This window comes from Lissotriton helveticus, chromosome 6, assembly GCF_964261635.1.
Source record: "Lissotriton helveticus chromosome 6, aLisHel1.1, whole genome shotgun sequence".
Classification (NCBI taxonomy): Eukaryota; Metazoa; Chordata; class Amphibia; order Caudata; family Salamandridae; genus Lissotriton; species Lissotriton helveticus.
The window spans coordinates 1,291,025,725-1,291,038,721 of record NC_136067.1 but is presented as its reverse complement, the minus strand read 5'-3'; the positions used below and the strand labels follow the sequence as shown (position 1 = coordinate 1,291,038,721).

The 12,997-nt window shown below is 45.6% G+C and overlaps 1 protein-coding gene across 2 annotated transcripts in view; it reads left to right on the top strand.

Moving 5' to 3' along the window:
• Positions 1-12,997, top strand: part of MERTK (MER proto-oncogene, tyrosine kinase) — a 570,203-nt gene that overhangs the window by 474,523 nt on the left and 82,683 nt on the right. For both annotated transcript variants that reach the window (XM_078649038.1, XM_078649039.1), the window contains exon 13: positions 1,505-1,585. In XM_078649038.1, the coding sequence (XP_078505164.1) occupies positions 1,505-1,585 (81 nt within the window). The remainder of the gene's footprint in view (positions 1-1,504; positions 1,586-12,997) is intronic.

Below are 12,997 nucleotides of genomic sequence, written 5' to 3'. Positions count from 1 at the left end.
TGGGCAAAAGATTCATTGGAAAAACCAGGACCTGTAATACTGTATATCTAGGAATTACCATGTCCTTCCAAATCAGGACTTTCAAGATATTTGAATTTACGGCACAAGCTGAAATGAGACCCATTTCATTACATCTGGATACCTCTGATTCGGACTATAGATATTGATAAAAAATATATAACTTTCCCAGGCAATCCCACGTAAATTATGTATTTTAATTATTGATCTATGGCTATCTTTGCCTACTAAGTGGTCAGCGATTCCTCAAGAGCTCAAGACTACTTACTGGATGCTGATCCGGAAAATTAGATAAGAGTAGAAATTAGTTTTGTAGGAAAATGTTAAATGTAAAATGTGAAAGAACATAATAAACGTGACACAACTGTCAAACTCTGAGGATGCAACATTGACATTGGTCCATGAAATATCGTAGGTGCATATTTGAACCTTTTTTCCGCTTTTGTTTTCCGGTTCACTATTTTTATTTTTATAAAATCATCTTGTTTTTTAAATTTCTTTTTAATCACTATTTGGGTGCCCACGAATGTATTTCATGATGTCAAAGCTTGGGGCTCATCAGACTGCTGCACGCCCTGGTTGACGTTAAGATAGGCAGGATATCTTGTGGTTTGGTTATGACCCACAATGGGCCGTGTATTTCAAGGAGTCAAGCTGCCATGAATGTACGTCGAGATCCGGAAAGAGCTTCATTAATGATTGAGAGGCATTTTAAAAAGGGTACCTGGCAGGCGCAAATGTAACATAACTGCATACAATAACGAGGAAGTAAGCACCACAAAACCGTGGGGAGTGGGAGATTCAAGGCATGGTTTGACTGGGCAGTATGTAAAAGCCCACAAACTCCACTCTAACCGCTTTGCACCATGAAACATTTGGAGAATAACTCCAGAAAAGGACTGGAGCCATCCCCTTTGTTATAGTCACTTTTCCAAGGATTTTTGTTTTTTATCCTGAGCAGGAATAAAAAAAATATGAACCCTTTGCATGCTGATGACGGCCCCCATCCGTCATGCACTACGGCACTCGTGTGCTGATGACGGCTGAGGGCCGTCATGAACCCGCCCACTCGCGATTCTGCCGCACAGGCGCAGAATCGCGGCAGCATGCAAGGGGTTAAAACAAGAATTGACTTGCACACCACGCTCCATTTCCCTATTGTAGAATTATACCTTGCGAATTCAAAAAGGTCAGGCATTTGCCGGTGCATAGGAGTATGTCAAAGGGTGTAAATGCACCACTTTTCTTTGTGAATGCGGCTCAGGGTGTGTATTTCTCTTTAAGAATGCAACAACACCTTGAACAATGGAACTTGCCAGTGTGTTTGTTTTGGTCCAGCTGTTGATAAGTTGCTGACGAAGTGTGTTTGTGGAATTGCTGCTTTCTTGTGCTCACTTCCATTCAGACAGACAGTTGTGCATATTAAATTGACGGCTACATTGTGACCTTTGTATTTTTAACCCATGTGGCTTTATTTCTTCTTTAGGCGAGTTTGGCTCAGTGGTGGAAGGAGAGCTTTCTCTCCCTGATGAAGAAAGTCAGAAGGTGGCTGTTAAAACTATGAAGTGTGAGTACTCACTGGTTGTTCGTATGTTCATATTTGCATTCCTCTACACGTGCAGTACTTTCTGCATAGATTGCAAGCTTCATGTGGGTTCCTACATACTAAATACCTGGCATACATGCCCATGCTTGTATGCCCAGTAGATTGGCAATCTTCTAAGCCAATGATTCAGATCTTGCCTATAATGTCACAGGCATTGCAGAGCGGAATAGAGGTTGTAACTGAGAGACTGATTTTTTACATGCTTTGCAGCATTACAATGACCGCTGTAATTACTAGGATGTCAGACGGTAATGTCACACATGGTATTTTAAAAAATCTTGACTAAATTATTTTGCTAGTATAGTGTGGCTGCATAAGTGACTGGTAGAAGGGGCCGTTCTGTCTGATCTTTCGCTTCCTAGGATTTCCTTAACGCTGCAGTCACAACCGCAGATGTCAAGCAAGCCATTTGTGATTCGGCTAAAAACAAAGCTCAGGCCTTTATAGATTACCAATTGACTACCGCAGCACTTTTTCCACCAGATTAACACACCGTTTCACGGAGATGTTTATTACTAGGAACCCGTTATAAGAGCCTAGGGAAAATGTTATCCAGCAGACATCCTCAGATTCTCCTCGAGCTCATTCATAGAGATCAAAATGAGTTTATCCCAGGATGGATCACCTCTCATAACATCAGGCATTTGTTTCACATCCATGAATAGGATGCAGGAGCGGTTCCCTCGCGTAGCATGCCTGATATTGGACTTGGAAAAGGCGCTTGATACACTAAACTGGAACTATCTTTTTCTAGTACTGGTTCACAAGGGAGTTGGTAAGTGCCTCGAGATGTCCGGCTTGACCTCTCCCCCATTCACAATATGCCTCGTGCCTTCGCCCGAGCAGCAGGTCTCTTGGTCAACTGGGCATAGTGCTCCATCTATCCACTCAACCTCGACTCTGCCTGATGGAAAACACGCCTTGAGGGGACTCCGCTTCACTGGCGAGAGACTACAGTTTGATACCTAGGCATTCACCTCAATCACTCCCAGATGGACTTCATCTATGGCAACCTGCAAACTGCTTTGACAGCGATAAAATTACAAGTTCAATTTTGGAAACACTTACTGCAGGCCACCACGCGAAAGATAGCGCTGTTAAAAGTGGTAATCCTGCCCAGGCTCCTCTACTACTTTATGAACCTACCTGTGGTTCCACCTGGGATTTCTTCCACAAGCTAGATATGTCACTAGGGGATCTCATCTGGGGAAACAAACGCCACCACATAGCCTTGAAAAAACTGTGCAGCTAGCCGGAAGGGGTGGCCTTGGTACCCAATCTTTTGAAGCCTATTATCTGGCGGCCTTAATGCAATGGGTGACTAGATGGGCCGGGTCCTTTTAACACTGACCACAATTAGAGCCTTCCTACTCCCCAAGGTCTTTCCCTAACGCCCTTTCGTCATTGCAGGTGATAGTGGCTCAGAGATGTATTGGCCAGGTGTACCTCCTCACACATCATGTCTCCCCATACGCACCAGCGTTTCCATTGCAAGGTCTCCCACATTTCCTTAGCATGTACTCGGCTGTAGAATTGCGCAGCTGGGTGGAATGTTCACTGATTACAGTCTGCAATCTTTTTTCCAGTGGCCACATCCTTACCTTCAACCAACTCCAAAATTACTTTGAAGTCCCACCAGGACAATTCCTCTCTTACCGACAAATACGTAACACATAATTACAAAAAGGGGGTGGTGATGGACAGAGTATCTGAGTTAATCAGAGCACTCCTACCCAGTCAACAGACCAGGGCTTGATCCATCACCGTTTTTTAGCTCACTGCACCATCCCAGTTCAGAACCTGGCTATATGCAAATTAGTCTGTCCCTGGCCCAGTGCATCATGGGAACAGGGCAGACCAAACTACCAAGCCAGTTCTTCACTGGAAAGGAAACAAGCTTCCGGGGACCGGTTTCTGGCATTACAGCCGTCTTCGGCCCGGCTTGCTTGAATCCTGATGGTGCAATGAGCAAGGGACTCATGTCTGAGCATACCCTTCCACACTCATGGTGGCCAAAATAATTACAAAAAGGGGGTGGTGATGGACAGAGTATCTGAGTTAATCAGAACACTCCTACCCAGTCAACAGATCAGGGCTTGATCCATCACCGTTTTTTAGCTCACTGCACCATCCCAGTTCAGAACCTGGCTATATGCAAATTAGTCTGTCCCTGGCCCAGTGCATCATGGGAACAGGGCAGACCAAACTACCAAGCCAATTCTTCACTGGAAAGGAAACAAGCTTCCGGGGACCGGTTTCTGGCATTACAGCCGTCTTCGGCCCGGCTTGCTTGAATCCTGATGGTGCAATGAGCAAGGGACTCATGTCTGAGCATACCCTTCCACGCTCATGGTGGCCAAAATAATTACAAAAAGGGGGTGGTGATGGACAGAGTATCTGAGTTAATCAGAACACTCCTACCCAGTCAACAGATCAGGGCTTGATCCATCACCGTTTTTTAGCTCACTGCACCATCCCAGTTCAGAACCTGGCTATATGCAAATTAGTCTGTCCCTGGCCCAGTGCATCATGGGAACAGGGCAGACCAAACTACCAAGCCAATTCTTCACTGGAAAGGAAACAAGCTTCCGGGGACCGGTTTCTGGCATTACAGCCGTCTTCGGCCCGGCTTGCTTGAATCCTGATGGTGCAATGAGCAAGGGACTCATGTCTGAGCATACCCTTCCACACTCATGGTGGCCAAAATAATTACAAAAAGGGGGTGGTGATGGACAGAGTATCTGAGTTAATCAGAACACTCCTACCCAGTCAACAGATCAGGGCTTGATCCATCACCGTTTTTTAGCTCACTGCACCATCCCAGTTCAGAACCTGGCTATATGCAAATTAGTCTGTCCCTGGCCCAGTGCATCATGGGAACAGGGCAGACCAAACTACCAAGCCAATTCTTCACTGGAAAGGAAACAAGCTTCCGGGGACCGGTTTCTGGCATTACAGCCGTCTTCGGCCCGGCTTGCTTGAATCCTGATGGTGCAATGAGCAAGGGACTCATGTCTGAGCATACCCTTCCACACTCATGGTGGCCAAAATAATTACAAAAAGGGGGTGGTGATGGACAGAGTATCTGAGTTAATCAGAACACTCCTACCCAGTCAACAGATCAGGGCTTGATCCCTCACCGGGGCAGACCAAACTACCAAGCCAATTCTTCACTGTGCTTTTGTAGTCTGGTCTGCCATGTTCCCATGATGCACTGGGCCAGGGACAGACTAATTTGCATACAGCCAGGTTCTGAAAACTGGGATGGTGCAATGAGCTAAAAAACGGTGTTGGATCTAGCCCTGATCTCTTGACTGGGTGAGAGTATTCTGCTTAATTCAGAGACTCTGTCCATCACCACCCCTTGTTGTAAATATTTTTGTCCACCCTAAGCGTGGAAGGGTATACTCAGATGTGAGTCCCTTGCTCATTGCACCATCAGGATTCAAGCAAGCCGGGCCGAAGACGGCTGAAATGCCAGAAACCGGTCCCCGGAAGCTTGTTTCCTTCCCAGTGTAAGAATTGGCTTTTGTAGTTTGGTCTGCCATGTTCCCATGATGCACTGGGCCAGGGACAGACTAATTTGCATACAGCCAGGTTCTGAAACTGGGATGGTGCAATGAGCTAAAAAACGGTGTTGGATCTAGCCCTGATCTCTTGACTGGGTGAGAGTATTCTGCTTAATTCAGAGACTCTGTCCATCACCACCCCTTGTTGTAAATAAATACGTAACACATGGCAGGTTCTGTTGCCCACCCAGGATGAGGAATCAGTGACCTACACTGTCCTCCAAACACTGCTCATCTTTGGAGCCCGCCATCACTTAATCACATGGCTCTATAGAGCAGTGCAAGACCTCACTAGCATTTACCTGGCGACCTTACGGAATAAATGAGAGGGTGGGGAGGGTGTTAATTGATATTGAATGTGAACAAGCCTTTGCATTCCCCAACAAGTCTCTAGAAACCCCCATTTTAAAAGTGTACAATACCCCATGCTTCACAAGGCTACTTGACCTCCGCACAACTCAACCACTATTTCCCCAAGGTGGACCTCTGCTGCCTCCGATGCCATTTTGTGGACGTGGATCTCCGCCACATACTGTGGTTGTGCCAGGCCCTTGGGACCTATTGGCATGCAAGAGGTTGTGGCGCTCACTGGCATTTCCACATGGAAGGCCTGTGATTTAGACCTATTTAAGTGAAAGAAGTGCTATAAGGTGAGGACTATGGTTTGGGGCGTAGTTGACCACCATTTGGTGCTAGGACCATCCCTTGTGTGATGTCGTACGGCACCCCGGAAGTTCCTGTGCGTGGTAACCATCTTCAGATTTGTCTTTTTCCGCCCTTGGGTCTGGAAGCAAAGAGGACACTCCAAAGTTTTGGACGAAATCCCTGAAAAGATCAAAGCATTTGAGTGAAAAAAACATCAGTCATCGACTGAGAAGACACTGGAGAGAGACCGTAGGACACCTTTCCTCGTTGGGCATCCCTACAGAGCAATGGCGCAAATGGATCGAAAGAGGGTAAGGTAGGTGCCAGAGAAAATTCCCCTTTCAAATTTTGCCCAAATTGCCACCACAAGTTTGCACAACATGATCCACAACACATTTGTAACCTCTGCCTGCTGAGAGATCAGAAGGATAAAGACTGCAAGGCCTGCACAGTTTTCGTGTCAAAGACTCTCAAGGCACTTTGAAAGCAGAAAGAGGACATTATGCAGCCATGCTTCAAAGCCAGAAACAACCATTGCTGAGGGACTTAGGCCTCTCAAGCAACGAGGACGACCAGAGAGTGGCCGCAGAATTGACACATGGGGTTCAGATGTAGAGATCCTCGAAGGGATACCCAGAGAAGGCGTACCATGAAGAAGACGACGAAGGACGCAGAAAAGACAGACCAGGTAAAATACTCTAACCCGTTGGAAACCAAGTGCCCCAAAAAGAAGGCGCAAAAGGCAGCCAAGGTGCTGAAGAAAACAATGACCGAGGGTCAGCCGTGACCAAAAGAAACCCACAGATCCCACCCCAGGGATACAGACAAGGGAAGATCGTCGAAATCGATTAAGTCAGGTGCTAAATGAGAAGCTGCAAAGGGAAAAAGCATACACTCGGAGGCAGAATCCACCACACCCAAGAAGAGGATCTCCACGGCCTCAGATGCCGAAAGGGCCCTCGAGGTGGAGAAAAAGAAAAAACACCTGGAAGTGAAAATGGCGGCACTCCTTCAACGAAAAAAGGTGTTTGATGTGCTGAAGAATTTCTGAATACCTACTAAACCCCCTGCTGCCACAGAAGCAGAAGAAGAGGACTCTTGAAGCTCCAGGACACCTCGAACCTCAGGTAGAAGATGTCAAAGAGGAACTCGTTGCTACAGAAGAGGAGGAAGCCTCTGGAACTTTTGAGGAAGGATGGAACGACCTCGACACAGAAATCCCAGAAGAAGAGGTCGGTAGCTATCCCTCAAAGGCTTTGCCGCCATATGACATAGCCTTCTACAAGTGCCGCCTCAAGAGAGCAGCTGATACCTTTGGGGTTCCCTTACAGGAGTAGAAGGACATTCCTGCTTCCTTCTAGAAACATTAACACCATCCATCAAGGGGACACAGTACCTCCCAATGCTACCAAGCATTCCGGACCAAAGCAAGGATGCTTTCAAGGAGCCTGCCTCAGCAAAGTGGGTTGGAAAAAAAAAACACTCCACAAATGACCCTAAATACATTCAGGGAAACACAGTGGCAGACTCCACATTATCACCTCAGCAAAAAGGAGAAACACTCACTCCTCCACTTACCCACCTCCAGATAGATAAATTTAAAGAATGGACATGGTGAGGAGAAAGATGGAGAAGTGGGCAGCTACAACATGGTGCATTGCAAACACTAATGCCCTCTTCAACAGGTATAGCCGCAAACAATGGGACACCATAGAAGAACTGATGAACAAGCTCCTAGAAGAGGATAACAAAAGAGAAAAATACATCATAAAGGAGGGAAGAAACATAGCGAACACCTGCCTCAATTCAGCACTAGATGCAGCCGATACAGCCAGCAGAAAAATGTGCACAGGCACGTTAAGAAGGCTCACCTGGCTCCAAGTCTCAGGCTTTAAGCAAGTGGTCCACACCTCAATAATGAACAAACCCTTCACAGGAGACGACCTGTTTGGAAGTGAGGTAGAAGAATCCCTTCAAGAAATAAAGATGGACATTGAGACAGCCACGGCTATGGGAGCCCTGCAAAATAGGGGCACCTTCAAGAGATGAGGATTTAACTCAGAAAACCCACAAGAAGGGGAGTCTTCTCAACAGGTCAACAACAACATCAAACACAGGGCAGCGGACAGCAATCAAACCAGCAGTCCAGATACCAAGCCTGGCAACTGCAACCAAGGCAGCACTTTTGGGGCAGAGGAAAAGCCAGGGGAAAACCCTCGAGAGGGGAAGGAGGAAACTCAAAGTGACTTGCCCACAACAGAAGACCCCCACACAACACCAGTGGGAGGCAGAATAGTGCACCACCTACTTAAATGGGAAAACATCACCACAGACAGTTTGATTTAAATGTGGTATGCCACGGCTATTGTATACAACTAACAAACAAACCTCCACTAAACCCACCAAGAAAGAAGAGGTTCCAAGGAACAGCACTCTTACAATTAAGACAGGAGATGAAGTAGCTCCTACAAAAATAAGCAATAGAGACTGTATCAAGAAGGGAACACAACAACATCACCACAGACAGTTGGATTTAAATGTGGTATGCCACGGCTATAGTATACAACTAACAAACAAACCCCCACTAAACCCACCAAGAAAGAAGAGGTTCCAAGGAACAGCACTCTTACAATTAAGACAGGAGATGAAGTAACTCCTACAAAAACAAGCAATAGAGACTATATCAAGAAGGGAACACAACAAAGAAAACTATTCACCCTACTTCTTGGTACCAAAGCAAGATCTCACACTAAGACCTATCTTAGACCTCAAATTCATAAACAAGTTCATTCACACGTAGCATTTCAAAACGTCCACACTACAGTAAGTATTCCCACAGCTAAAAAAAAGGGGATTTCATGGCAGCAATAGATCTAAAGTATGCCTATCTGCACATCCCCATGAACCAAGCTCACAAGAAATACCTCATGTTCTTCCATGAGTAAACTCCCTATCAATTCAAGGTCCGGCCCTTCGGGATAAAATCAGCACAAGGAGTTTTCACAAAGTGCCTGGCAGCGGTTGAAGCATCCTTAAGAAGGAGAGGAATACAAGCTATCAGACAAGAAACTCGCCTCTACCAGAAGGGTCAGTCTCTGAGAGTGAGGACTGTCTTGAAACTCATGGGCATAATAGCATCATGCATTCCCCTCATCACTCATGCACGCCTGCACATGCGCTCTCTACAGGAGTGGCTATGCAACAGTTGGTCACAAACCACAAGGAGTTGGGAGGATCTAGTGGTTGTAACAGAAAAGGTTCAGACGGAAATACAATGGTGGGCATGCAAGAACATAACATTAGGCAGACCTTTCAAATCACCAACCCCGTCAGGGACCATCACAACAGATGCATCCTACAAGGGTTGGTGATCACATTCAGGAAGCCTGAGGTTACGGGGTCAGTGGAACGATGCAGACTCCATAAAGCACATCAACTTCCTAGAGATAAAGACGGTGCTCCTGGTATTAAAGGCATTCCAAGCCCACATAGGATGGAAGGCAGTATTGATTCAGACGGACAATGCCACAACAATGTTTTACCTCAACCAACAGGGAGGAATGAAATCATCAGCCTAAGCAAACTAGCTCAGGATGTATGGAAATGGGCCAATTCAAGGAGAATCAACCTACAGACAATTCACCTGCCAGGGTAGGACAACACAGAAGCGTATCAACTCAGCAGACAGAAACAGCAGCACACACGAATGGGAGATAAAGCAACGGAGCCTGAAACAGGTCTTCAACCTCTTGGGGACTCCAGAAATAGACCTATTCGCAACCTTGGAGAACAAAAAATGCCAATCCTTTGCCTTCAGGTTTCAACATCTCCTATCAAAAGGGTATGCCCTGTCACTAAACTGGTCATTTGCATACGCTTTTCCTCTGATTCCTCTACTACCAAGGGTACTGGGGAAAGCCAGGCAACCAGGAACAAATCTAATGGTCATAGCCCCTCAATGGGCAAAATAAACCTGGTACTTGTAGTGTTCTGTTAGGTTACTGTCTAGTCTTTCTAGAACCTTTCATACTCTTTGTTCCTCTCCTTCCATCCCTGTATTCTATTTAGAATGTAGTTTGAATTACCAACTGTTTTACTGAGGATCTGCTGGCTGTGTGAGCTGCTGCGCAGCACTTGTTCCAATAAACCAACTTGAAAATCAACCTGCCTGTGAGCTGATTACTACAAAAAACGTGGCGACGATTTTTGAACAAGTGCCTGCTCTCCACGCGTGCATCCATAGAGTGAGATTCGGCAAATCCGAAGATTCGGCCGTTCTTAGAAACCAGAAGACGCGGAGTGCCGAGAGGAACCGGTTCACCACTCGAGAAGACGTCGAGTAATTGGAAGAACTGGTATACCCGCCCTACCCTTCCTCAACCTCGCCGAACTTAACAAAAAGAAAGGTACTGTACATTTTTAGTCTTCACACTGGAAGCGGCAGCAGTCTCCCTTCGTCGCGGGCATCAGCCTGCTTGCCTACGTCAGTTACGCTCCAAGCGTATCTGAACTACGTTCATGGCGTATTGAATAACGCCCAGCCATCGGTGCAAAAGCATCTCTTCCTAACGCAACCAACGTATTTGCATCCTGAAACGTCACTGGAACGCAACGTCCTGACGCTGGAACGCAACGTTGGGAGCCATTTTGCGGATCATCTTCGTTTTTTTTCAATGTTTTTATTGTCACACTGCTAACGTGCAGTAGGAGAAAAGCGAGTTTTCAACGCGCAACCAAATGCGCGATATTACAGTTACCTAGTGCAGAACTGTTCACGAGGTCATCATAATTTAACTACCACGAGGTGAGTGGCGGCAAAACGCCCTATCTAAGTCGCTTTTTCTGAAGGTTCTTGTTATCACGAAGCGAGGGGACAGTTTAAACACTCTAAATGAGTCACTTTGTCTGAAAGCTGTTATTGTCACAAAGCGAGGAGCCAGTCTTTGTTTATCCTACTTACTTTAGCCATCAATACTCTTTTGTTTTTACTTGACTGTGTGTCCCTTCGACATTTTGAGTGAAATCTTCACATCTCTACAAACATGAGTCTACAAGCTGTTTCTCCCCCACCACCGTTCCTTGATCTTCCAGGTGAACCTCCCATCGTCTGGAAAAAGTGGTTTGACGCATTCACCACTTATTTAGGGGCCATTGGTGCGTCCAGGTACAGGGCGGAAAGGAAAAAATATCTCCTGTTGAACAGTCTGGGATTTGAAGGACGTTCAATTTTTAAACATTTACCCCCCCCTGGTAATTGCTCCTGAAGAAGAAGATTTAGATGATTACAATCAAACTGTTAAACTTCTTGAACTACGTTTTGATGTTCAACCTAGTTTAGTTGTTGTCAGGCATAAATTCTTCAAATCTGAACACAAACTAGGGGAAAAGGTGGAAGATTTTATCTCTACTCTCAGAATATTGAGTGCGGAATGCGAGTTTGAAAATTTTAGGGACCAAATGATAAGAGATCAGTACATTTGCAAATGTTTAGATAAAAACATCCAACAGAAGTTGCTTTCACTAGATAATCCCTCTCTCGAAGAGACTGTGCGAGTAGCAAAAAGTATTGAATTCTCCAAACTTTCTGTCAAGGAATTAGATGTAAGACTTTCCTCGTCCATCACTAAGGATGAAACAGTAGTCAGTTCTGTAAAGATTGTCGATAATAAGATGAGTGCTTTTGGTCGTGCTGACAACAAATTTTTCAAACAAACCAATGTGTGTTTTAAATGTGGCAATTTTCCTCATTCGAAGTCTGGTCGTCCTTGCCCGGCCAGAAGTGTTACATGTAGACTCTGTGGCAGAGTGGGCCATTTTGCAAAAGTGTGCCAAAGTGTAAAAAGAAACCCTCCCTTCTCTCAGTCTAGCAAACAGTGGAACAGTAATTATACTCCCACCCCAGTTGCTTATGTATCTGATTTCCCTCAGGACGACACTAGCATACAGGATGATCTGAGGGACATGGTTGCTGTGGTTAGCATTGTAGATCCTGAGTCAGAGTGTGTAGATCCTTACTCCGATTTTAGTATCGGGGATAAGATTGTTTGCCTATTAGTAGATTCCGGGGCCAGGATAGCCATGCTAACTCAGGAACTTTTCGAAGAGGTTTGGGGTGATCGCAAACTCTCTCCTCCCGACAGACTACCTCTGAATTACGAGGGCAGGAAGATTGAACTTTTGGGATATTTTGAAGATTCAATTGAATTCAGAGGTAGGAAAATTTTTGGCAAAGTGTATGTCTCAGTCAAAGGATTGAACATTCTTGGTTGGTTCCACCAAGGTTTGTTTAAGATGGTTCTCCGCCCTGGAACCAAAGATCCCATCTCCATTGCTGTTGTTCAAGCTGGCGATCTCTCCCCTACAAACAATGTCCTTTCCACCCAGAACGATGATTTTGTCTGCACTTTAGCTAAAGATTTTCCTGATGTTTTTAGCAAAAAGTTGGGGGAGTTGAAAGGATTCATGCACACCATCCGTGTCAAAGACAATACCATCCCTATTAAACACAAACTGAGAAACGTCCCGTTCAGTGTGCGAGAACAGCTCGAGTCAGAGCTTTATGACCTTTGCAGTAGAGGAATAATTGAACCCATTGAATCCTCCCTATGGCTTTCCCCTCTAGTGGTCGCTAAGAAAAAGAATGGGGAACTTCGTGTCTGTGTCGACTTACGCAGCCTAAATAAGAATATTTGGGTTGATTCCTTTCCCCTACCTAAGATTCCCGACATGTTGTCCCTTATTGATGGTTCTAAGTGGTTCAGCAAACTGGATTTGGCATCCGCGTACCACCAGGTGGTTCTGGATCCCGCTTCCAGACACTTTACTGCTTTTGTATCCCCCATAGGTTCCTTTCAATACTGCCGTATGCCCTTTGGTTTGGCCTCTGCGGCAGCCGTATTTCAAAGAATAATGACCAATATTTTAAAAAACATCAGTGGGGTTGTTGTTTTCCAGGACGATGTGCTCATTCATGGTAAAACTTGTGATGTCCATGATGAAATTCTGAGGGAAGTTTTGAAAGCTCTGAGTAATGCTGGTGTTGTTTTAAAGAGAGAGAAGTGCATTTTTAGAGCGCCAAAGGTAGAGTATCTTGGACACGTGTTATCTGAGAATGGTGTGGAGCCCAGACCTGGTCTGGTCAAGGCTATTGTCGATAGTC